The sequence below is a fragment of the Rhinolophus hipposideros genome, assembly GCF_964194185.1.
Source record: "Rhinolophus hipposideros genome assembly, chromosome: 19".
NCBI classification, from domain to species: domain Eukaryota; kingdom Metazoa; phylum Chordata; class Mammalia; order Chiroptera; family Rhinolophidae; genus Rhinolophus; species Rhinolophus hipposideros.
In genome coordinates, this window is record NC_138065.1 from 26,474,050 (window position 1) to 26,500,492 (window position 26,443).

At 36.3% G+C, this 26,443-nt stretch overlaps 2 protein-coding genes across 2 annotated transcripts in view; one reads left to right on the top strand and one right to left on the bottom strand.

Moving 5' to 3' along the window:
* Window positions 1-1,279: 1,279 nt before the first annotated feature.
* LOC308487152 (olfactory receptor 10Z1-like) lies at window positions 1,280-2,351 on the top strand (the record flags this gene model as incomplete). Its single annotated transcript, XM_081025136.1, is given in 4 exon segments — window positions 1,280-2,025; window positions 2,027-2,062; window positions 2,185-2,188; window positions 2,190-2,351. Coding segments are annotated over 4 exon segments (948 nt in total).
* A 4,961-nt stretch (window positions 2,352-7,312) lies between these two features.
* Window positions 7,313-26,443, bottom strand: part of SPTA1 (spectrin alpha, erythrocytic 1) — a gene marked incomplete at its 5' end in the record, with an annotated part of 119,822 nt that continues 100,691 nt past the window's right edge. Inside the window, 10 exons of the mRNA XM_081025128.1 lie at window positions 7,313-7,886; window positions 8,391-8,535; window positions 9,279-9,425; window positions 9,802-9,855; window positions 10,721-10,908; window positions 12,087-12,138; window positions 12,592-12,609; window positions 13,776-13,888; window positions 14,712-15,008; window positions 18,163-18,372. Of these exons, the coding sequence (XP_080881254.1) occupies window positions 7,761-7,886; window positions 8,391-8,535; window positions 9,279-9,425; window positions 9,802-9,855; window positions 10,721-10,908; window positions 12,087-12,138; window positions 12,592-12,609; window positions 13,776-13,888; window positions 14,712-15,008; window positions 18,163-18,372 (1,350 nt within the window). The 3' untranslated portion in view covers window positions 7,313-7,760. The remainder of the gene's footprint in view (window positions 7,887-8,390; window positions 8,536-9,278; window positions 9,426-9,801; window positions 9,856-10,720; window positions 10,909-12,086; window positions 12,139-12,591; window positions 12,610-13,775; window positions 13,889-14,711; window positions 15,009-18,162; window positions 18,373-26,443) is intronic.

A 26,443-nucleotide genomic window follows, 5' to 3' on the forward strand; every position in this document is an offset into this window, starting at 1 on the left:
ACATATCAGTGAAATCATATGGTTTTCAACTTTTTCTGTCTGACTTATTTCACTTAGCATAGTAATCTCAAGATCCATCCATGTTGTCACAAATGGGACTATTTCACCTTTTCTTACGGCAGAATAGTGTATTCCATTGTGTATTTATACCACATCTTACTTATCCAATCATCTATCAAAGGACACTTGGGCTGTTTCCATGTCTTGGCCACCGTAAATAAAGCTGCAATGAACATTGGAGCACATATATCTTTACGGATAAATGTTTTCAGATTTTTTGGGTGGATACCCAGGAGAGGGATTGCTGGGTCATATGCTAATTCTATTCTTAATTTTTGGAGAACCTCCATACTGCATTCCATAGAAGCTACACCAATCTGCATTTCCACCAACAGTGTATGAGGGTTCCTTTTTCTCCAAATCCTCTCCGACATTTGTTATTATTTGTCTTGTTGATGACAACCATTCTAACTGGTGTGAGATGATATCTCCTTGTGGTTTTTATTTTCATTTCTCTGATGATTAGTGATGTTGAGCATCTTTTTATATGTCTATTGCCCATCTGTATGTCCTCTTTGGAAAAAATGTCTATTCAGGTCTTCTGCCCATTTTTTAATTGTATTGTTTGATTTGTTGTTGTTGAGTTGTACGAGTTCCTCATATATTTTGGATATTAGCCCTTTATTGGAGGCGTTGCTTGCAAAAATCTTCTCCCACTTGGTTGGTTGCCTCTTTTCCACCTCAAGTTCTAACAGGCAATGTTAATCTGTCCACATGTGTATTCTTATGTAGCAGTATATGCCTGGTGTTGGTATATATATAGTGGTGTGGTGCACATAGCTATATATTTATGTGTAATCTGAATATATGTGCATTTATAAGGTATATGTATGACTGACATATTTGTGGATATGGTCATTAATGGTGAAATTACAATGCATATTTTTGATTGTGTGACATGTGCATAATTATGTGAGTGCTTTGCATATGGTATTCACTTACATATGTGCCTGCATGTGTATATCATGTATGTATTTGCAAGCATACATCTGCATACTGTGCATCTTTGTGTGTATGTACATATGTGTATGAGAGAATGGATCCATAAATTTGTGTATCTATCGTAACAAATAACTTTCTGAAGTTTGGTTGCTGTCTAAATCAGAAATTCTTTTTCGAGTTACAATAGGAACAAAGAATGACAATTCACATCATCCTGCCTTCCAAAGAAACTAGGCACCTACTGACAAGGTGGAAGAAATCAGCAAACCTATCAAAGATGTCACTCAGAATGGGCCAGACCAATGCAAACTCCTGGAAGGGCTTTGTCTTCCTGGGCTCCTTCAGCTTTGGGGAGCTGCAATTCCTGCTCTTTGCATTGTTCCTCTCTCTGTATCTTTTCACCCTGACCAGCAATATCTTCATTATCATAGTCATCTGGCTGGAATGCCATCTTCACACCCCAATGTACTTCTTCCTTTCTTTCCTATCTTTCTCTGAGACTCTCTACACCTTGGGCATCATCCCCAGGATGCTCTCTAGCTTTGTCATGGGGTATCAGGCCGTCTCCTATGTGGGCTATGCTGCCCATATGTTCTTCTCTGCCTCATTGGCTTGTACCAATTGCTTCCTTCTGGCTGTCATAGGCTTTTACAGATATGTGGCCATCTGTGCCCCACTGCACTATGCCAGCCACATAAATCCTACATTCTGTACCCAGTTGGTTGACATCTCCTTCCTGAGTGGGTATCTCTTCGGTTTGGGAATGACACTAGTTATTTTCCCCCTCCAATTCTGTAGCTCCCATGAGATCCAGCACTTGTTTTGTGACTTGTCACCAGTGCTAAGCCTGGCCTATGGGAATACAGGCCTGAGTGAACTGGGGATCTGCATCCTCAGCTTGCTGGTCCTCCTGGTCTCCTTTTTCTTCATCACCATTATATATGCCTGCATACTGGTAGCAATACTGAGGATCCCCTCTATTGAGGGGCAAAAAAAGGCCTTCTCCACATGTGCCTTCCACCTCAGTGGTCATTGTTCACTATGGCTGTGCCTCCTTCATGTACTTTTTGCAAGCAACGCCTCCAATAAGGGGCTAATATCCAAAATATATAAGGAACTCGTACAACTCAACAACAACAAAATAGACAATCCAATTAAAAAATGGGCAGAAGACCTGAATAGACATTTTCCGACCCAAATCCAGTTACTCTCTTGAGCATGATCAGCTTATTGCTGTCACCCATACTATGGTGATCCCTCTCCTCAACCTCATTGTATATAGTCTAAGGAATCAGGCTGTGCAGACAGCTCTGAGAAGTGCTTTTCAAGGGAGATTACTGGGTAAATGATAAAGTCTACCACAGTGGGACCATCTCCTCTACATAGACTGGATATAGACCACGTACCCAGGACAATGGGCCAGGTATTCAGGGCCTCATACCAAAGCTGTTATACCATCAAGACCCTGGGAGAGTTCCATCTGCCTCCTCCTGCAAAGAGATGCAGAGGCAAGGTTTCCAGCTATATTCATTGTGCTTAACTCACACTGAGCTCAGAATCTGAATTTTTACTTTCAACCTAATAGATGCCACCCCTACTTACTGAAACCCAACTCATTAAGAAATTTCTAACTGATCTGAACAAGATGAGAGAAGTTTAGAGTGCTCAAGTTCAAAGCAGAATTGGCTGGGGCCCTATCAGGGATCCTGGAGAGATTTCTAAAACAATTACATAATTAGACTATTCAACATATAATATTCTTCCAAGATCTGAAACTCAGTGACTATCAGTTTGACATTTAGTTTAAATGGTTTACTAAATGAAAAGGTAGGTTATTTTCTCTTGCTACCACTGGATGTCTTTCATCTTTTTACATAGTATCCTCTCTATCTCTGGCTCATTACTTTGCCCTCTTCCTTTTAATTGGTTCTCCCATTTGCATAGATTTTATTTCAGAAAATATATTTGTCCCCTATTTCTTTTGATAATTTTTGTTGCTCTCTAATTGCCTCATAACTTGGGTGTCAAGGACCTCCTCACTTGGACCACACCCTAGCATGGATACTATCTGACGGAATTACCTTATTGTGCCTATTTCATTTTCCACCTACAGTATGTCATGCGTGGTGCCAGACATTCTTAGGGATAAGTAAAGTTGTAATTAATTCATGCAGCTTTCGAGTAGGGGTTTGAATACAGGCTCTGAAACTTACTGTGTGATCCTGGGTAAATTACTTAAGCTTTCTTAGCTTCAACGTCCTCTTCTGTAAAATGGTTGCAATTTCATAGTTTTGCATTGTTGACTAAACAGGATCATGCATGTAAATAATTTAGCACAATACCTGGATAATAATAATTTTCCAATGAATGTCAGCTGCTACTATTGATAATGCAAAGTGACACTAGCTTTATTTAGGGAGAGGTTATTCTTGGTGGAGATCAGAGAAGGTTTCATTTCTAAGATAGTACTTAAACATGGTCCTAAAGGATGGGTGAGTTTTGAACACAGTAAGTGGGAAGAAAGTATATTCTAAGAAGAAAGAACAGAATAACTAAAGTGTCAGTGGAAAGACAATATATGCTTGTTTCAGAGTGTCCAGAGGGACTAAAAATATCTCACAAATGATTCTGATAAGTTAGCTTGGGTTAAAACTTCTTCGTGGACAGCAGTTTGGATACCTTGCTTCAGACTTGATCCTTTTGGCAGTGGGAGATAAGACACAGTAAAACTTTGAGCAAAGAGTAGAGTGGCCTCTGGGAAATGACTTAGCAAGATTAATCCAGCAGCAGAGACAATGATGGATCGCAGTAGGGAGAAAACAGAGGGAAAGAGATCAGTACGAAATCCATTGTCATCATGCTAAAGAAAGGCAAAGAGACCATAACATGGTGAGTGGTGTTGGAAACTGAAGGAATTTACAAACATAACCAATTTTGAAACTGTAGAATTCATATGATTTAGCAGAGTTAGAAGTAGGATAAGACTTGAGAGACAGGGGAGAACTTATATTGGGAAAAAATTTTTTCAGATAGAAATTCATATTTTTCCATGGTCTCAGGGAAAAACAATTTCTCTAGTTAGAATTTGATGGAAACTAAAGTTGGGAAGAAGGAAGCTAGACCCCAGATAAGAGAACAGATTGTAGAGAAGTAGTTAAATTAGACGGCAGAAAGGGTATGCGTGAGGAGGAAAAGGCTATGTACTCCAGAATGTTTTTCACTATAAGCTAGAAGTAATCCTTCATTGCACTAAGGCTTTTGAGCAAATTAATTTCCAAAATCTATTCAGTCCACCTAGCATAACATTCACTAAATGTATTCTGTGCAATGGTGGTTAATGATGTTCCAAGAATTGCTAATTAATACTCAAAGTTCTATCTAAGTTTCAAAAGCATAAGTCTTAAGGATGAAAGGGTATAAAAATCATGTGGTGGGATTTTTCAGAAGAGAAGTTTCTAGGAGCCAATCACTATAGACCTTGACAAAATTGATTTGTGGTGGGAACAGGCAGAAATAGTTTACAAAATTTCCCTAAAGTGATTCAAATTCCTTCCTTTGATTGAGAACATGATAATGTGCTCAAAAAGAATAAACCCTCCTTTCAGGTACACATACGTACACACAGTGAAGCAGAGGTTCCTTTGATGTGAACATGACCAGATATGCCCAATCCATGGTCTTTTAAAGAGCCAATTAAGCCCAGAGATTTTAGACTCAGACTTCCTGGATTTAAAGCCTAGTTTTGCCACTTTGTAGATGTATGGCCTAGGAAAAGTTTCTTAACATTTTTGTGCCTCCATTTTCTCACTTGAAAAATGAAATGATAACAGTATCTATTTTATAGGGCTTTTTTTGGTAAAGATTAATATAAAATCTTTAGATCAGAGTCTGCCACACATAAAGCACTCAATATAACCATCTATAACTATTTGAAAATTCTAGACAGTATCACTTAAGGGTGCCTTATTTATTGCTTAGTTGTACAGCAGTGTCCAGCATCTTATATTTCATATTATAACCAGGAAAAGAATAGCAAAGTGTTATCTGGCACGGCATCTTACTGGAGAAAGTAGGAATATGGACCTATATCCAGAGATTTGAGAGGATTAAGTACTGGGAAATGGGCCAAGCCATAGGAAAGAAGAATCAGATGGCTTCCAAGCAAATGTTTGGTATCAGACAGAACCATAAAAAATAAAAGGGAGTATTCTGTAGGAGTGGAAGAGTTGGAGACCTAACCAAGCAGTAGGAATAATGAAAGAAAATCAGAGATATGGCCATATGGCAGGGACTCAGAGGCAGGCTCCGATCTATAAGTTGTATAGTAGAGAATTAGTAAGAATAAGTCAGGGATTCCAATTTAAAGTAAGTGAACAGAAGGTCAAGAAAAGATGAGTATCAATTAGGGGAAACTTAACCTTGAAATGAAGCGGGAAATTTGATATAACTTCTAAGTGTTACAATATTATGTTGAATATTTATATTCCCCAATTAAGTTATGAAAGCTGATTCCCATATTACCATGTTTTGCTTGAGTGCATAGGCGGCCAGAATCTTATTTTAGAAGGAGCTGTACAAGTATGTAACTCTGACAATGCCATCTTCTTATGGCATTTTGTTGATTCTTCAGATAAATATTATCTTTTCTAGCCTCTGTACTACCCAATCTCTTTTATAAGATGGTGTTAATGGTTGTTTACAAATTAAGAGCATTTCTTGACCCACCATATGTCTAATAATCTGATTTAGACCTTGCTTTGTAGGTGTTGAGGGAAGAATGGAACCATACTCACCTTTGCCTTTGGTTATTACAAGCCACATTTTTTAGATTCTCCATACTTGGTAAATATGATATTAAATGATACTTATTTTTGATGTCTTATTGGACTTTGTTTTTTTTTTCAACTGTAACCATTTTTGGTAATTCATAATCAGATAGTTTAGATATTTATGAACACTTTTAGTTTTTTAAATCGAAGTTTATTGTGGTGACAATGATTAGTAAAATTACATAGGTTTCAGGTGTACAATTCTGTTATACATCTTCTACATATCACATTGTGTGTTTACCACCCAGAGTCAGTTCTCCTTCCATCATCATATATTTGATCCCATTTACCCTCATCTACCATGACTTCCCCCCTTACTCTCCAGTAACAACTAAACTATTGTCTGTGTCTATGAGTTTTTGTTTCTTTGTTTGTCTTGTTCCTTTGTTGTTTTCAGTTTTATATACCACATATCAGTGAAATCACGTGTTTCTTGACTTTTTCTGTCTGACTTATTTTGCTTAGCATAATAATCTCAAGATCCATCCATGTTGTCACAAATGGCACTATTTCATCTTTTTTATGGCAGAATAGTATTTCATTATATATATGTATATATATATACATATATATATGTACCACATGTTCTTCAAAATACTTATTGATTGTCATATTCCACATTATCCACTTGTTTAAGCAAAAATCAGTAAAAACATTTGTACATTATTAGCAACACAGATAGGTTTTTAGTTTTAACCAAAATTATTTCAAATGGCTTTTGTGACAGAATTTATCCCTGACTAAGGAAGAACTAATTTCTATATAGTGATTGAGACTTAAGATAATAATCAAGTGATCATATATATGGATGGGGAGGTGGAAAAACTAGAAGTTTCACACAAGGCAAAGAAATGACCTAAGAATTCTCACCAGCAAATGACATTATCAACTTTTACAAGTCAGGACAGAATGTCAGCATATGAACCTGTTCAGACCAAAACTGGCTAAAAATTCTTTAGAGATAGCACCACCTCTTCTTTCTACCCCCTCCCTTAATTCTTAATTTTATAAGCAATTCCACTGACTCTTATACTAATAGAAAATGGAAGTAAATCAAAACAAATATTCTTTTTATCACATTAAAATTTAAGAGGAAGTTTCGTGACATGGAGGACAAAAGGAAGCCCTCCTATGCAGGAATTTTGCCATTTTGAGGCTAATAACATCCATTCTAATAGAGAAGTATGAAAAAAGAACAGATTAAGAAGAGAATAGGTGCTATGTTGGTCTTCTCTGTATGGCTCCATTTTACAGATTAAAATATTGGGATTCCTCAGCTATCAAATATCTTCATTTTCAAATGTAAGAATTTAAATACATTCCAAAGCTCAAGAGAACTTGTTTGTAAATCATCTTGGATTTTATTTATCTACTCTACAATGGCCCCTATTTACAATATAATTAACTGCCCAATTTAGATGATAGTACAGTACTTAGAAATACAGAAGCCCAACTGAGTCAGTAACATTTTACTTCACATTGCCCTATTAAAAATACTTATTTTTTTTTAATTTAACTTATTGGGGTGACAACGGTTAGTAAAATTACATAGGTTTCAAGTGTACAATTCTAAAATGAAAACTTTATGTTATAATCAGAACAAAACAATAATAAAGACATATAGAACCCAACAAATAAAAAATAGAGAACTTAACACCCCTCAGTAGAAATTAGTTTCATAGAAAATAAGCCCATGGTCCCTCTCCTCCAACTCTATTAATGCCTTATATCTCCCAAGGTTGAGATTTTTTTCAGGTCCTGCAATAAATGTAATAAACACTCACACACACACACACACACACACACACACACACAAACACACACACACACAGAGTACTATCTTTCCACCCTCTGTACTTGCCTGTCTCCTTCATCCCCCAATACTTCCCATCACACCAAGATTTTATATGATCCAGGAAAAGCTGCTTATCATTTTCCAAAGTAGGAATTGGTGAAGCCAACATAGTCATAGCCAGCAGGGTGGCTTCGGCCCCGTGGGTCCACATATTGTTGCATATGTGATGCACAGAATGATACTTGTTCTGGGGTTAGGGCCTGAAACATAAAAAGAAGGAGATAAGGTGATAGGGATTCAAAATACCTGGTTCCTTGGGGCTTCCAGTATGCATTACACCCAGGGGGTGGAGGAACTGTGGAAGAAGAAGCCAGAACTGTTCATATCACATACTTTCTCATAAACCCATAATTTCTAATGAATAAGACCAACTAATCTCTTCAATTTAGCTCTTACCTGAAGACTCCCATCTCACTTTCACTACACCATTTATTCTATTTCATAAATTTGGATTATTAAATAAATGGGAAAAGGAATCCCTTTGAAAACTGAGTTTCAGGTTTGGAATTGACCCTGATAGTCATTAGAGATTGACTGTGGGTTTTGATCATGACATGAAATGGAGACAAAAACAAATATCTAAAGAAAGATGATATCTGAAATAAAAAAGAGGTGGGAGGAGGGTAGGTGACTATAGTAGGCAACCAGGCCTGAGATGAACATAATCTAGATTATGATGAGAGTAGATGCAATTGAATTCTGACCTGCTTCATGTCCTCTTTGGTAATATAGGCCTTGCCCTCTGCCAGGGCTTGGAAAGCATTCTCTATTTCATCGCTGGACTTGATGTTCTCTGACTCCTTGTCAATTAGGAATGAGGTATAGTCCTCCAGTGAGACATAACCCTTCCTGTGGGAGAAATGAATCAGGAACTGTGTCTTCTCCACAGCCAGAAAAGAAGGCAGGCCCGTTTCTCATCCTACTCAGTGTCTCAAAGACGGAGGAAAGACGGATTTTCCAAGCGCCTATTCCAACTCAGCTCTCTGAGACTATGATCTCTATTCAATCCTCCTCCTCATGCCAAATAAACAGTTTCCTAAGTTCCAACCTCTGCTTCCTTATGGGCCTTTCAGCCTGGCACACTACATCGAATTTGGGGATTTCCCATCAGCACCAGTATCTAGGTACCTCAAGCACCACAACTGGAGTTGAAGACCTCTATTTCTGGTCTTCTTTGGTCTTGGTATTAGAAAGAATTAGTCCCTAACAATAATGTGATCCCTCTATGACTACTACACCCTCACAAGCACACAACAACCCCACCCCCATGAGTCAGTCATCCATAGGACTTTACACACATAAAGGGACTCTTCTCTCAGGTTCCATTCTCAGAACCAGCTAAAATTCATATGTCATACATAAATCAGGAATTGACCAAACTGCAGAGCTTGTGCCTGAGTCGGAGTTAGTGCCATAAACTTCTGATCTAATCCTGGAAGGGCACCAAAAGCTGTCCAAATCATTTATGGTAATCTGTATCTTCTTATTTTCAAGATGAGCTAATTTCATGTTTTATGGATCATTTTACTTTCTGTGCTTGTCCCTCCAAGACCCATTCCCTGCTCCGGTCTGGCTCTTGGCCTTCTTCCTACCTCCCTGGGTCGACAGCATCCAGGAATTTCTCAAACTTGGGCTCAGGTTCACCTTCCTCCACCATGGGCAAGTAGTAATTGAGTCCTCTCAGGCAGGACCGGAAATCTTTGTGACTCAAGGACCCTGTCAAATTCTCATCAAATTGTCTAAAGAATAAAAACATTTTATTAAGTTCAACAGAGAACCAGATTACAACAGAAAAGAACAGTTCTTGTTGCATCAGCTGGGGCTTTATAAACATGGCATAATGCTATCAGAGAATTGAGTGGAGAGCTTGACTGTGTTTCTACATTTACAATAAATGGAGGAAAAAGCATAAAATGTTGAACACAAAAGAAATGTATTTTCTAAAGTCCAGGAATCTCATAGACATATTATAAGCTATAACTTGAAGCTAAATAACATAACTAGATCTTCATTTAAGATCCTATAAAGCCACACTGAGGGAAAAGTTGTTATTTGGAAATTAATTGTGAGTGGACTGAAAAACAAAGAACCAATCAACTACAAAGTTATACTCACTTATAGGTTGTGCTAAACTCCTTTAGTGTCTCCTCACTCACACCTATGGTATCTCTAAAAAGAAAAACATTAATTAAGCCATTAAGCAAAACAGAGAAAAGCAGAAGACATGCCACATGAAATAGAGAATTTTAGTGAGCAATATACTATACAACTAATTTAATTCAGGGTTTGGCAAACCATGGTTCATGGGTCAAATCCAATCTGTCACTTGGTTTTGTACAGTCAAAGAGCTAAGAATATTTTTTACATTTTTACATGGTTGAAAATAATCAAAAGAAGAAGAATGCTTTATTAACATAAAAATTACATGAAATTCAAATTTAAGTGTCCATAATGAAATTTTATTGGATTGTGTCCATGCTCATTCATATAAATTATCAGTAGCTACTTTCTCTGCACAACAGTAGAGTTGAGAAGTTATAAGAGACTATATGGCTCACAAAGTCTAAAATATTTATTATCGGACACTTTACAGAAAAAGTCTGCCAATCTCTGATCTAGATAATAACTGCCAAAAAGCTATGGAGACCTAAAGCTTCTTTAATACAGTTAATTTCTTTAGAAAAAATAAATTCAGCTCTTCTTTCTTTCTTGCATTCCAGACATTTTTATAGGGAATTTTACAAAAGGGAATGCTTTCTGAAGAGATTACATAAGATGGTAAAGGGACTCTGAGAATTGGATAATGAGTAGATTCAGGACCATGAGAACACTGTCTCCTATTTCATAATAGAATAAAGAGAAACAGTCATTCTGTAGGACAGTAAAGAGAGAATGTTGGTTCTGAAGATGGTGAGTGTACTATCTCTGAAGCAGCTCTTTTATCCAATACCCCAAATTCTAGCCTTGAAGTTAAGTCCCTAACACCTAATACCATCCACACACTTCCCCAGTCCTGGACATAGGTTCTCAGTACTTGGCATGTATCTGTTGTTCCAGATTGTGTTGCATTCGTATCCCAAGCTGGTAGAGTTGGTCCCACTGCTGGGCTAGTCCAATGGTGCTGTACTTGATGTCCAGGATTAAAGCCTCTTCTAAGTTGTCCCCCAGATCCTCAATCTTGGTCAGCTGACGCTTCATCACCTGGATCTCCTTTTGCTTCCTCTGGAAAAAGGGAAGAAGAGTGACAGTCACCCAGGGCACCTGTGCAAACCTAGGGTTGGGAGTGAGGATAAGAAACTAATGTGTTTGGGTTTCCCCTAATTGCTCCTTTTCAATTATTTTCAAGGATATTCCTGTCCTCCATGAGAAATGAACTACTCAGGAAAACCATTTAACTTCTGTATTCCTCACTGATAAAGTGGTAGAAAGATTAAGTGATATGACCTCTCTCATTCTGGTAATCTGTAATATATAAATCAAAGAGTTAGTAGTTTTATACTACAGATAGGAAAGGGTAGAATTTCCAAGATCCACACATCATCAGCTCCCAGTGGTTTTCGTCATGAATTGTCTGCACTATTGATTGTAGTTGAGCTCTCAGGCCTACTTAAGCTTCACAGTGTTCACTCTTGGACCTCCTTGAGTGGAATTCCACAAAACGTTCCTGTCATTCACGCACATTATATGCCAAATTTCTGCCTCTAGATCATGCTTTCTCAATCAGGGAATATTTTTCCTAGAGAGAGGAGGAGTGAATGATGACGGGGGTTGGTAAAAATCATTAGATATTACAATGGCTTGCAGTCCTGCAAAGATCAATTCTACCTGACATCTTATTCTTTAGTATTTTTCTCTCTCTTCTGAGGCTCAATAATGAAAATAAGGTTAAGAAATACCCCTGTAGCCCACTGCTTCACTCAATTGATAAGAGATCATCTAGATTCAATTGCATTATTCATTAATTGTTATTATTAAATAATAACAGAAATTTGTCAATGTTTCAAGTTGCAGACTAGAAGCTTTTGCATTTGTTCCTGTACTTAATCAATATATTAGGTTGGTGCAAAAGTAATTGCAGTTTAAAAGGTTAATAATAATTGCAAAACCCGCAATCATTTTTGCACCAACCTAACAGTAACTCTATAATGTAGGTATTATCAACTCCATTGTATAGATACAGAAATTGAAGTTCAGATATTTAAGCAATCTGATATCCATGAAGTGGTGACCAATGGTTAGAATGGAAATTTTTGGCAGGGTTGGCACCAGAGCCTTAGGCTCTTGACTTTCAGGCCAGGGCATTTACCTAAAAGTATTCCTAAGAGTTTTCTTTAAGCAGCCCTTTTTGTACACCTTGTAATTCTGGCAATATCCTGAGCTACTGAATAAACATTACTTACTTTATTTGCTTCCAACTGGGATTCCAGAGTTCCTGTTTCTTTCAGCAAAGATCTAGTTAAGAAGCAGAGAAAAACATTACTTATAATGTCAGAGATCAGTGTTTCACACAGACAGACAAATTCAGAGCCCCTACATTTCTCTACTGCTACTTCTTCCAAGTTACACGGCCTCTCTGGAAAACATTTTCATAACACCAAATTTTCATGAAACCAAATCGCACTGTCTATTGGCAACATTGCCAGATTTTTCTCTGCCTATCAGAAGGCTTTCAGACCTCCCTCCTAATTCTTGTTCTCAAACATACCCTTAACCTAATGTTGGCAAGACTTCACTGGTCGGGTGTGGAGCCAGAATGATATAGTAGGCTTCTCTTTTTCACCCTACATTTTTATTTAGAAAACATCAGATTGAGATGGGATGAAGATGTCTTAGCTAATTATTCCTCTTTAGCTAATTATTCCAGAATTTTATGACAAAAAAAGTACAATAACATAAAATACTGACCCATCCAGGAAATAAGCCCTGAACACGGAGGACCGGAACAGGAATCGGAAAAGAAAAAAGGGAAATCATATGTTAACATGGACTACTTTAATGATCTTTTTTCTTCAGATTTATGAAGCATTTTCAATCCTTTGTATCCAAAAACATATGAACATGCTCCACCTACTGTTCCAAAAGTCTCTTCCACACTGAGAAGCTAAGAGCCTTCCATGTAGCTATTGCTGTAGGATGAAGACCACAGTTATCAGGTGACAGGCTTGGTGTTAGCCACATGCTCCCAGGGGACGAAGGACCAAAACCAGAGGCAGATAAGGATGAGCTGTATTTCCTCTGCTTTTTGTCAGATGTACTTTAGCTATGATACAGGATTTCTTTCTGTTAATTGTTTGATTTATCCTTGTTAGTGGTGTGTAGAAACAGTATATATCATGGATTGTCCAAACCACCATTTTAACTCTCAAACTTCCACAATTCTAACCCACCTACTGGGTACAGTCTACCAATTTAGACCATTTATTCTAACGTATTACACCTTCTCGTTCTCCTCTTTTCCAGGTTATTTGCCCTAAAAGATGTGACAATGTTATTTTTACATATAGAACATTTTGCATTTGGTAAAAACAATTAGCATATATTATTTCACAGCTTTAGTAGTCAGGCAACATAAAAGCTTTATATTAAGTGTTCACAATATGCTCTGATTCTGCTTGGTTCAATAAAGACATATGTGACCTTGAGCAAGTCAATTTATCTATTCAACTTCTTTTCACACTTGGAAACAAGAGATAATAAGATCTGTTTTGTACACTTTTCAAGGCTGCTCTAAAAATTAAGTGAGTTAATGGGTATAAAAATACTTTTTAAAGTGAAAAGTGGTATGCAAACATAAGGGACTGTTATTATTTTTGGCCTGTAATTATAGGCAACAGAGAAAAAGTGAGAGCCTCAAGGAGAGAATGCTGAAGGGCACACAATGGGCAGCAATATGAAATTCTCAATTTTTCAAGGACTGATTCAGAAAGCTATCAATTAAAAGTATAAAACACAAATAGGACATGGTGATTTTAGGACAGCATAAATGCTGTAGGAGTCCTTTGTCCTTAGGCCCTCATATATGTTTGTTATCCTTATAAGAAATGGAATGTGTGCTATAGGGTTCATAAGTTTTGAGGTAGCACACACACCTGGTCTCCAAGATCCACTGAAGGAAGGCACTGGCATTCTGTTCAAACTCCTGGCACATCTCAAAGTTCTTGACCTGTCTTGACTCTTCCTTTTGCAGCTCCTGCTCCCGTTCCTGAAACCCCAAGTCACAGGTACATACTGAAGACCTTTCTTTGCAATAAAATGGCTGGTTCCCAGGCTCAGCTACACTTATTAACTTTCCCAAATCTAACCTATCTTCGAGAGCCATGTGCCTATGTGTTCACATTTCTTCCAGCCCTTCTATTCTTATCTCCAAATGGTGAAAAAAGCTCATGTCACTTCCCATAAGTACTTACAGAGTCTCAAAGACCAATCCCGGTAACAAATAATCAAGTAATAAGGCAAATCTTTTCTCAATTTTTTTCCAGGTTAAATTCCATTTAAATGAACATAAAAACAGCCTTAAAGGAGAAGGTAGTAATAAGAGTTGCTACATAAAATTGGTGATTTTATGGTGAAATTTTCCTTTTTTAAATTTTTAAATATTTTCTATAGTTGCTGTAATGAACATTATCATAGACAAACAAAAATTAAATAAAAACACATTTGAAAGGCCCTTTTGGAGGTGTGTGAAAAACAAAGAATGCCTTGGATGGGGGGATATATATACTGTAAAGATATATACAAACCTCATGAACTTTTGTGACTCATTTTTAGAACTACCTCCTAGAGTTTGTGTTCTCTTCTCTAAATCACTGCTGAACACCTATAAGCATGAAACTGTCTGAACTATGGGGCATAGAGCTATACCTATAATAAATTTATTTCCAAATTTTTATTAGACTTCCCAGTTTATGACTGCTGTCCTGATTAATAGTGTCCATTTCCTTTTTAAAAGTTTCTCAACTTGGATAATAATCTAAATGTTCATGATTACTCTAATCAAAGGAAGTCTCTGCTGTGCTTCAAGTTACCTTGATGATGTCAGGTAGGTGTGTCCAGATCCTTTCTAGGACCTCCATTGTTAACCAGGTATAAGGGCTGGAGGGCACATTTAAGGCCTTAATCTGCTGGTCTAGCTTTAGCAAATAGTTGAAGTTTTCTTGGGCCCCGGCCAAGGAGGCTAAGAAGGTCTCATGGTCCTTCTGCAGCTGGCGAATCTCATTTAGGGAGACACAGTGCACAGGCTCTGACACGTCCTCCTCGACATTTTCACACCAGTGGTTGAAAGCTGAAGCCTTGTATGCAAATTCCATGAATAGCTCCTCAGCCTACAGAGGAAGAAAAAGATACCTCCATTTTTCCCAATAGAAAGAGAATAGAAGAAGAAAAGACTAAAAAGAAGAGACAAAAAGACTGAGGATAAAAAAAATAAAAAAGACTGTCTTCAAATATTTTCAGGGCCAACATTCTAAGAGGGCAGAACTAAAACCAATGGGAACTATAAGATCAGATGGATGAACATGTGAATTTGAGGTATAAGCTCTGATCCTGACATTTTCTCATTGAGTGAAAGTGGCCAAGTTTTCCATTATCTACAAATAAAAAGGTTGAATGACTTCTAGATTTATTTTAGCTCTAAAATTCCAAAAGTGGCAAAGGTCATTTTTGATGGTAAGATTTCCTATTCTGAAGTCTGTGTTTCAATTCTACTTGGTACATAGTAAACATGTAAAAATAGGTGCTAAATGAATGAATAAATGATTAAATGAACAAATAGGTTGTGGGATAAGCAAATCTATCCCATCCTTTATCCACTTCCTCTTTATTCTGATCTTTTGCAGACCACACAGCTCTGATGTCTCTTTGTATATACTGAATTATTTTCCTACCATTCTTCTAAACCTTGTTTAGGGCTCATCTCATGCTTGAATCCCCTGCTTAAATGTATTTCCTACCCTCTAACTTGTATTCTTTTTCCTGCAATACTCTCTGGAGTTATCCATATGTTCTGAGTGACTCTGAGTATCTTTCTTTTTTTCCCCCACGCTGTTTTCTAGTTTTATTTCTTAAATAAAGCATGAGCTTTCAGGCTATGATGATAATTAAATATTATTTTAAAATATAATTTAATGGCTGAATGAGCTATCAAATTGCCTTGTCACAATATATTTAAACACTATTCTATTATTGCCTGTTTATACTATTTCTAATTTTCTCCGTTACAAATAGGACTGTGATAAATACCTTTTAATATTAATCTTTGATAACATCTTTTTTATGTCAGTTCACTTTTATTTTTTATTTATTTATATTATTAGTTTCAGGTGTACAAAACAACATAATGATTAGACATTTACATACCTCACAAAGTGATAACCCCAACAAGCCTACTACCCATTTGAAACCATACATAGTCAATACCATTGACTGCATTCCCTATGCTGTACTTTACATCCCTTGACTATATACATATTTTTAGCTATAGTTGACATTCAATATTATTTTATATTAGTTTCAAGTGTACAGTACAGTAGTTAGGCATTTATATAATTTAAGAAATGATTCCCCTGGTAAGTCTAGTACCCATCTGACACCATACATAGTTGTATAACATTAACTATATTCCACGTACTGTATTTTACATCCCTGTAACTATTTTGTGACTGTCAATTTGTACTTCCTAAACCCTTCACCTTTTTCACCCATCCCCCCAAACCCTTCCCATCTAGTAACCATCAGTTTGTTTTCCATATCTATAAGTGAATGACTGAATTTCTAAATGAGAGAAATAATATGGATTGGTCCAAACAGTATATAATCAAAAATAGTTTTAGATTTCAGATTTATTATAGATTTTGGGTCAGCAGACTCTACTTCCAAGGAGATTTATGTCGTACAAATGAATTTTCATCCTCAAACATAAACATTAAAGAGGAAAAAATGTCCCAAATGAAAGGGAGATTACAAGGTTGTGCACTATTACATTTTCCCTGTACTTATTTCAACAATCTATATGCTAAAATAGACCAACACAGAGAAAACTAATATGGCCCCTACACAGGAAGAACATGACAACCATAAAGTACTTAATATTATTTTCATAATATTATGGATCAACTGAATATTTTACAAAGACTATAATTTTAGAATAATAGAATCAGAATGTGAAATACCTACTCAGCCATAAGAAAAGATGAAGTACTGCCATTTATGACAACATAGATGGATCTTGAAATTATTATGCTAAGCAAAATAAGTCAGACAGAAAAAGCCAAGAATCATATGACTTCACTCATATGTGAGATATAAAACTGCAAACAACAAAGGAACAAGACAAACAAACAAAGAAACAAAAACTCGTAGACACAGACAACAGTTTAGTGGTTACCAGAGGGTAAGGAGGAAGAGGAGGTGGTAGAAAAGGGAAAAGGATCAAATATATGGTGATGGAAGGAGAACTAACTCTGGGTGGTGAACACAGAATGCAATATATAGATGATGTATTATAAAAATGAACACTTGAAAGCTATATAATTTTATTAACCATTGTCACCCCAATAAATTTAGTAAATATAAATAATGTAAAATATATTTATATTTTTATATATTTATAAAGTTACCCATTAATTGATTTAATTTTTTTTTTACCTAAAATTAAGTTTCATGTCCTTCAATACAGTAAAAATTAACTAAGGGTCCAGACTGACTGATTTTTGTGTGTTTGTTTTCTAATTCCTCTAACTCCCTACCTTAACTTGTTGCCAGGTGTAATACTTGTTCTTGTCTAGGAATCCTTAGTAATTTCATTGACCATCTTCACCTTTTATTATTGATTTTTTTAAAATGATCAACATCTAATACCTTAACAGCCACCACTAAAAAAAACATTTTAATCACATATATCCATATACAACTTAATGGTTTATAATGCATTTTTACAGATCTTTGCTTTTTAAATAGTAAAAGCATAGTAATAACACAAAACAGCAGGAGACGACAGTGACATTATCTTATTTCATAAATGGAAGAATCAAGGTTCAGAGATATTAACTGACATATACAAAGTTTCCCAGCCAGGAAAGATGAGAACACAGATTTTACGGTCTAGTTCTCCTTTCATTTGAGTTAAAGAAAAGCACAAGGACGACCTTTTATCCAGTCTGCCAGTTTCAGATCTTCCATACAGTAAGATCTCCCACCCTCTTGTCCTACCTATCTCTTCCATTACATGTGCCTGGCTTTCAAATCAACTCATCTGGATAACTGACAAATCAGTCTTAAAACAAAAATAATCTTTCTATTGATCTAAAAAAATGAATTACTTATTGCTCCATAAGAATGTCTTCGTGATCCTTTTCAAAGTACTTAGTCAAAAATCTACAGATTATCCAAACAGGGTTTCCACTATCTCTTTCTGGATTCCATGGCTAATATACAGATAATCAAGACCTTATCATGGTTCATCATTTTTTAAAAATTTACCTTTTGTAGGGGCAGCTGCTTCTCCAGCAATTTGTCTTTGTGGGTTGCAGAGGCTTCCAGCAGCTTTTCCCAGAGCCTCAGCAAGGCAGCATGGCGCTCCTCAATGGCTTTGGTCTGGCTGTGCTGAGCAGCAACCAGGTGGTCCTTTAAGTCAGTTATCTTAGACAGTCTTTCATGCTGGAAGCTCTGCAGACTGACATCCAGTGTGTCCTGAGAAACACCCATAGAGAAGCAGTGAACAGAGAAATAATGCAGATTCCATTATTCCATAATTGGAATAATGCAGATTCCATAATTCACACCTGGGTTCCACCAGATTTTTGTCATGGACAAGATAAGGACTAGGAAAGAGTTAGAGAATGGTGATCAAAGAAAATAAAAATTGACTCAGAGACTTAAATGAACATTTGGGATTAGAATTATGGTTAGGTTCCAGTGCATGTATGTTTTATAATTAGATTTTAGGTTAGGTGGAATATTAATGATAAAGGAATATCGGAACATGACATGCTCTTCCAAATTTTCTATACAAACTAACAAAAGACCTCCTACATATGCTAGTTATACAAATGAAATCTTTGTGGAAATGTTGATATCAGAATCACAAAACTAGGAATGTTCCACTTCCAGCTTTTAAAGGGTGGCTTGTATTTGACCAATTCTGTCTCTGAGAACAACTTTAACCACTGCATAAAAGCACACAAAAAATCAGCTGTTTGAAAGAAATCAGAATGCAACACAGGTAGCTATAACTCAAGGGATCAGAATTCCATAGAGGAGGGAACAGTAGTATAGTAGGAGTAATAACCTCTGTTACTTTTCCTTTTGAAGTATAAACTGTACAGGGTAAGAGGAGAACGCAGCCAATCAGAGCTTTTGATGATCTCATGGAGCTATAAAGAGACAAAAATTGGAGTTCTGGGGAATAGATGCAGCCAGGATTTGAGAAGCCAAGAGAACTGCAGAAAAGTAGGTTCAATATTCTGACTGTATTTTCCCATCAAGACATTTATAGATTCCTAAAATGTACAGGACACAAGTCCTAGAAGCCAAGCAGAAAACAGTAGTTAAGAGTCTAAATGCTAAGTAGAGTTTTCTCTAGTCCCACTGTGCTGAGTTCAAGACACATCAAGTGGGAGCCTAATGAAAGAGATTTAGTTGAAGCCCCTGAAAGGTCCCAGGTATAAAAGCAAACAGAAAAAGGCTAGTACTCAAAAAACTGTAATTATGGGGATTACATCACAGAAATGGGTATGAGGAGTGTGTCTTGAAATCTCCCCTGGAATTTACAACATATTGAACAGCTATAATTCAACAGAAGACTCCCTGCATGGCACACAGGCATGCCTGAGACCAGCAACTTGAATCATCTAAAGGTGGGCAATTTGGATGAGCAGCAGAGGAGAGAAAAGGAAAGTACAGAGATGTGGGCCTTGGGCCACAGAACATGAACCGGAGCTCAGAGCTCCATGCATTCTGGAGCTTACCACAGCCACGGGAGAATGAAGTGCACCCCTTATGGCCCACATTTCTGCCAAAGGGATGAGCATATAACACAGCTGAACCTAATTCATGGCAGAGACCCTGGTGCAAAGACTGAACGAACAAGGCTGAGAACAGTGATTTAAGCCTTCACTGCCAACTACAGGACAGAAGCCATAGGCACAGAGCCTGGCCAACCCTTCCCCACTCTCCCAGAGTTTGCCCCACCTCCACCCCTCCAGTGCTACAAGTAGACTACAGAAGAAATGGTAGCAGTATCAGATAAAAAAAAACCCAGAATACATACAGCTCTGAGAACTGCAGTCCCACAACCACAGACTCACAGTGCAACTAATTCAGGCAAAAGGGAAGGAACTATAGGGGCAAGAAAACTGTGGACTGGTAGTTGCTATTGCTCAGAGCCACCTCTCACAACTCACGCCACCCCCTCCTATCTGGGTGGATCACTGCAGGGATAATCAGAGCAGCTGAGACATACAGGCTCTGAATTTGGTTGCAGGAAGAGCTTTGGGACTTCAGAAGGTCTTCACATACTCTCACAGAGGCAGTGCCCTGAGATCCAGGTGACCTGCTCACAGAGAAGAAGCCCACCATCACGGGACCCCTTCCATCAAGTAAGAGCTGGAACAGTGCAAGAGAAAATATAACACAACAGTGTGAGAGAGCATAAAAGGCTGCAGAGGGAAAGAAAATAAAACATTCCACCAACACCTACTGGAAAGCAAAAGAAAGACCTCTTCCTATTAACTTGTTGCAAAATTCACTCCTGTAGATGCCTAGGAAGAGAAATAATAATTCATTAGTTGCCATGAATAACCAAGGTAACGAGGCAGCTCAGAAAGAAAATGAAACTCAGAAAATAAACTCAAAGACATGGAAATATGTCACTTACATGACAGAGAATTCAAGATTGCTTTTCTGAATAAACTCAATGAGATGCAAGAAAACACAGACAGGCAGGTTAATGAACTCAGAAACACAATCAAACAACAAAATGAACATTTTACCAAAGAGAATGAAATTTTTAAAAAGAGACAAATAGAATTTCTGGAGATTAAACATTCAATAAAAGAAATGAAGAATGAAATAGAAAGCTTAGGAAGCTGACCAGATGGAGGAAAGAATCAGTGACATCGAAGATAGAAATCTGGAAATGACACAGACGTAAGAAGAGAGTGATTTGAGAGTTAAAAGAAAGGGAAGAACTCTACAAGAATTTTCTGACTCCATCAAAAAGAACATAAAAATAATGGGCACACCAGAAAGAGAAGAAAGGAAGAAGGGAAAAGAGCATATATTCAAACAGTCAATGAGAACTTCTCAAACTTGTGGAAAGAACTGGATCCTTGAATCAAGAAGCAAATAGAATATCTAATTACCTCAATCCCAACAGGCCTCCTTCAAGGCATTGAAGGTATTGAAGTTGTCAAAATTCAATGACAAAAAAAGAATCCTCATTCACCTGAAATCTATGTAATTTCACTAACAATTGTCACCCCAATAAATTAAAAAAAAAAGAAAGAAAGAAAGAATCCTCAGGGCAGCCAAGGAAAAGAAGACGGTAACCTACAAAGGAAAGCCCATTAGATTATCATCACATTTTTTCATCAGAAAGCAAGGAGGGAGTGGAGTCAAATATTCAAACGATTGAAAGAGAGAAATTATGAGCCAAGAATAACATATCCAGCAAAGATATTCTTTAGCAATGCAGGAGGAATAAAGACATTCCTAGACATATAGAAGCTGAAGGAATTTTCTAACACATGACCTGCATTACAAGAAATACTGAAGGACACTATTCGACCTGAAACAAAAAAGCAAAAGAATACAAAATCATGAGTAGTATTTCAAACAGACAGATAGAAGCAGGAAATGGCAATAATTACACAAAAGAAGACACTATACACTTAAACATAACATACAGGGTAAAGAAGAAAAACCATTTAAAAACTAGGAAAAAGACAACTTGCTATTGCAACACAGAAATGAACTCACAGCACAAGTAGGGGTAATTTGTGACAACAAAAACATAAAAGGGGAGAGAAAAGTTCTGAACTGGTAAAAGGAAATGGAGAAAGGAAGCATGCAGAAGAAAATGGGATACTCTAAATATGAAACTTTCTTTCACATAAACTTAATGGTAACCACTCAAAAAAAAATGAAAAACTGAAATATGTAACATGAAAAAAGAAGAAACAGAGGGGAAAATCATAGATTACCACCACACTGACATAACAGACAGGAACAAAAACACAAAGAAACAATGGAGACACCAACCTACTAAAAAACAAAGGTAGAATGTTAGGAAATTCTCATATGTCAATAATCACCCTAAATGTAAATGGACTGAATTCACCAATAAAAAGACACAGAGTGGCATGTTGGATCAAAAAACTAAACCCGACCATATGCTGCCTCCAAGAGACACAGCTCAGCTACAAGGAAAAATATAGACTCAAAGTGAAAAAGTGGAAATTGACATTCCAAGTAAATGGTATTCAGAGAAAAGCAGGTGTAGTCATACTGATATCAGATGAAAGAGATTTCAGGATAAAAATGGTCACAAGGGACAAAGATGGGCATGTTATAATGATAAAAGGGACAATACAACAAAAAAGACATACCACTTATCATATATATGCCCCCAATCAGGGAGTATCAAAATATACAAAGCAACTACTAACAAAACTAAAGGAAGAAATTGACCTAAAATAATTATTGTAGGGGACCTAAAACATTATTGACAGCTATGTATACATCATCCAAACAGAAAAATAATAAGGAAATATCAGCCCTAAAAGACACATTAGACCAAATGGACATAATTGACATTTCTAAAGTACTTCATTTTAGAACATCAGACTATACACTCATTTCTAGTGTACATGGAACACTCTCAAGAATAGACTATATACTGGGACATAAAATTAGCCTCAGCAAACTGAAGAAGGCTGAAATGATACCAGGCATATTCTCTGATCACAAAGCTTTGAAATTGGATATCAGTTGTAAAAAGAAAGCAGGAAAAAACACAAATAGTAGAGATTAAACAACGTACTTTTAAAGAATAACTGGGCCAAAAAAGAAATAAGAGGGGAGTTCAAAAGATAAAAGAAACAAATGAGAATGAGAATACATACCATCAAAATCATCGGGATGCAGCAAAACCAGTAATAAGAGGGAAATTTATATCATTACAGGTCTATTTCAAGAAAGACCTAACAGTACACCTTAACGAACTAGCAAAAGAAGTAGAAATGAAACCCAAAGTCAGCAGAAGGAAAGAAATAATAAAAATAATGGCAGAGCTGAATGAAATAGAGAACAAAAACACAACAGAAACAATTGATGTAACAAAGAGCTGGTTCTTTGAAAAGATTAACAAAATTGACAAACCCTTGGCTAGACTCACTAAGATAAAAAGAGAAAAGACACCAATAAACAAAATCAGAAATGAAAGAGGAGAGTTATCATGGATAGCACAGACATACAAAGGATCATCCAAGAATACTATGAAGGACTATATGTCACCAAATTCAATAACCTAGAAGAAATGGACAAGTTCTTAGAAATATATAGCCTTCTTAGACTGAATCACAAAGAACTGGAAAATCTAAATAGAGTGATCAACAGTAAATAAATTGAATCAATCATCCAAAACCTTCCTAAAAGTAAAAGTCAAGAACCAGATGGCTTTACTAGTGAATTCTACCAAACATTCAAAGATGATCTAACACCTTTCCTCTTCAAATCTTTCAAAAAATTGAAGAAGAGGCAATGCTCCCTAACTCATTTTATGAGGCCAACATTACTCTGATACCAAAACCTGGTAAAGACAATACTAAAAAGAAAATTACAGACCAATATCTCTGATCAATACAGATGCAAAAAGCATAAAAAATTCTAGCAAATCGAACATTACGATGCATTAAAAAGATTATGTATCATGATCAAGTAGGGTTCATCCCAGAGGCACAAGGATGATCCAACATATGCAAATTGATCAATGTGATACACCACATAAACAAAATAAAAGGTAAAAATCATGATTATATCAATAGATGTAGAAAAAACTTTTGAGAAGATAAAACGTCCATGTATGATTAAAACACTTCATTAAATGGGCATATAAGGAAAATATCTTAACAAAATACATGCCATATATGACAAACCCTCAGCTAATATCATAATTAACAGTGAAAAACTGAAGACTTTTGCACTATGTTCAGGAAGAAGACAGAGTTGCCCCTTATCACCACTGTGATTCAACATAGTATTGGAGGTTCTAGCCAGAGCAATCAGCAAGAGAAAGATATCAAAAGCATCTGAACAGGGAATGAAGAAGTTAAATTGTCACTTTTTGCAGATGACATGAATCTTTATATAGAAAACCCTAAAGACTCAACCAAACAGCTATTAGAAACAATAAATGAATACAGTAAAGTTGCTGCCTACAAAACCAATGTACAAAAATCCATTGCATTCATATATACTAACAACGAAATTTCAGAAAAAGAAATTTAAAACAATGGCAATTACTTTTGCAATTGCAACAAAAATAATAAAATACCTAGGAATAAACCTAACCAAGGAAGTGTAAACTATAAGGCATTTTTAAAAGAAACTGAGGAAGACACAAAGATATGGAAAGACATTCTGTGTTCATGGCCTGGAAGAATCAACATAGTTAAAATAGCTATATTATCGAATGCAATACACAGATATAATGCAATCCCCATCAAAATCCCAACGGCATTATTATTATTATTTTTTTTTAATTTCAATAATTTTTCTTTTTTTTTCTTTTTCCAACGGCATTATTTTTAAGAAATACAACCAAAAAACACCAAATTTGTATGGAACCACAAAAGACCCCAAATAGCCAAAGCAATCCAAAGAAAAAATAACAATGCTGGAGGTATCATACTACCTGACTTCAGCTTGTACTACAGGGCAACAACAATTAAAACAGTATGGCATTGGCAGAAAACAGACCCACAGACCAATGGAATAGTATTGAGAACCCAAAAATAAACCCACATAAATATGAATAGATAATTTTGGACAAAGAAGACAAAAACATACAATGGAGAAAAGAAAGTCTCTTCAATAAATGGTGCTGGGAGAACTGGAAAGCCACGTGCAAAAGAATGAAACTAGACTGCTATCTGTCACCCTGTACCAAAAAAATTCAAAATGGATCAAAGACCTAAACCTAAAGTCCTAAAACAATAAACTGCATAGAAGAAAACATTGGTACTAAACTTACGGACCTTGGATTCAAAGATTTTATGAATTTGCCTTCAAAAGCAAGGGAAGTAAAAGCTAAAATAAATGAATGGGACTATATCAAACTAAAAAGTTTCTGCACAGCAAAAGAAACCATCAATAAATGAAAAGACAACCAACCAAATGAGAGAAGATTTTTGCAAACAACGCCTCTGATAAGGGACTAATATCCAAAATATGTAAGGAACTCATACAACTCAACAACAAAAAACCAAACAATTCAATTAAAAATAGGCAGAGGACCTGAATAGACGTTTCTCCAAAGAGGACATACAGATGGCCAATAGATATATGAAAAGATGCTCAACATCACTAATCATCAGAGAAATGCAAATAGAAACCACAATGAGATATCACAGCATACCAGTTAGAATAGACATTATCAACAAGACAAATAATAACAAGTGTTGGAGAGGCTGTGGAGAAAAAGGAACCCTCATGCACTGTTGGTGGGAATGCAGATTGGTGCAGCCGCTATGGAAGGAAATATGGAGATTGCTTTAAAAATTAAGAATAGAATTAGCATATGACCCAGCAATCCCTCCTCTGGGTATCTACCAAAAAAATCTGAAAACATTTATCCGTAAAGATATATGTGCTCCTATGTTCATTGCAGCTTTATTTAGGGTGGCCAAGACATGGAAACAACCAATGTGTCCTTCGATACATGAATGAATAAAGAAGTTATGGTATATATACACAATAGAATACTATTCTGCCATAAGAAAAGATGAAATAGTGCCATTTGCAACAACATAAATGGATCTTGAGATTATAATGTTAAGCGAAATAAGTCAGACAGAAAAAGTCAAGAACCATATGATTTCACTGATATGTGGTATATAAAACTGAAAACAACAAGAGAAAAAGACAAACAAATGAAGAAACAAAAACTCATAGATACAGATAATAGTTTAGTGGTTATCAGAGGGTAAGGAGTGGGGTGGTAGAGAAGGGTAAAGGGATCAAATATATGGTGATGGAAGGAGAACTGATTCTGGGTGATGAACACACAATGTGATATATAGACACTTTTTTTTACAGATTTGTACACCTGAAACCTATGTAATTTTACTAGCACTTGTCACCCTAATAAACTTTAATTAAAAATAAAACAATATATTAAAAAAGAAAAATGACTACGTATTTGATCATCTCAATAGCCATCTTAAAAAATTTTTTGAAATTAAGTAATTCAAAAGCAAGTTAAAGGTGAAGGGATTAGGAAGCAGCTGTTAACCACAAGATGGCCTCAGGGTTTTCTGAAAATTAATTTGGGGAACTTATTCAATAATGTCGTAAAGATTTTGTTGGGTATCCGATGGACATGCGTCCTATATGGGAGACCACCTCAGAGATAATGTGGATGCCTGATCATGGCATTGTACACCAGAAGCTAAACATTAATGAATGCCAACTATAATTTTATATATATAATGTGATGGCTGGGTGTGAGGTCGGAGAGATAATGGATGGGGGAAGGGGGGTT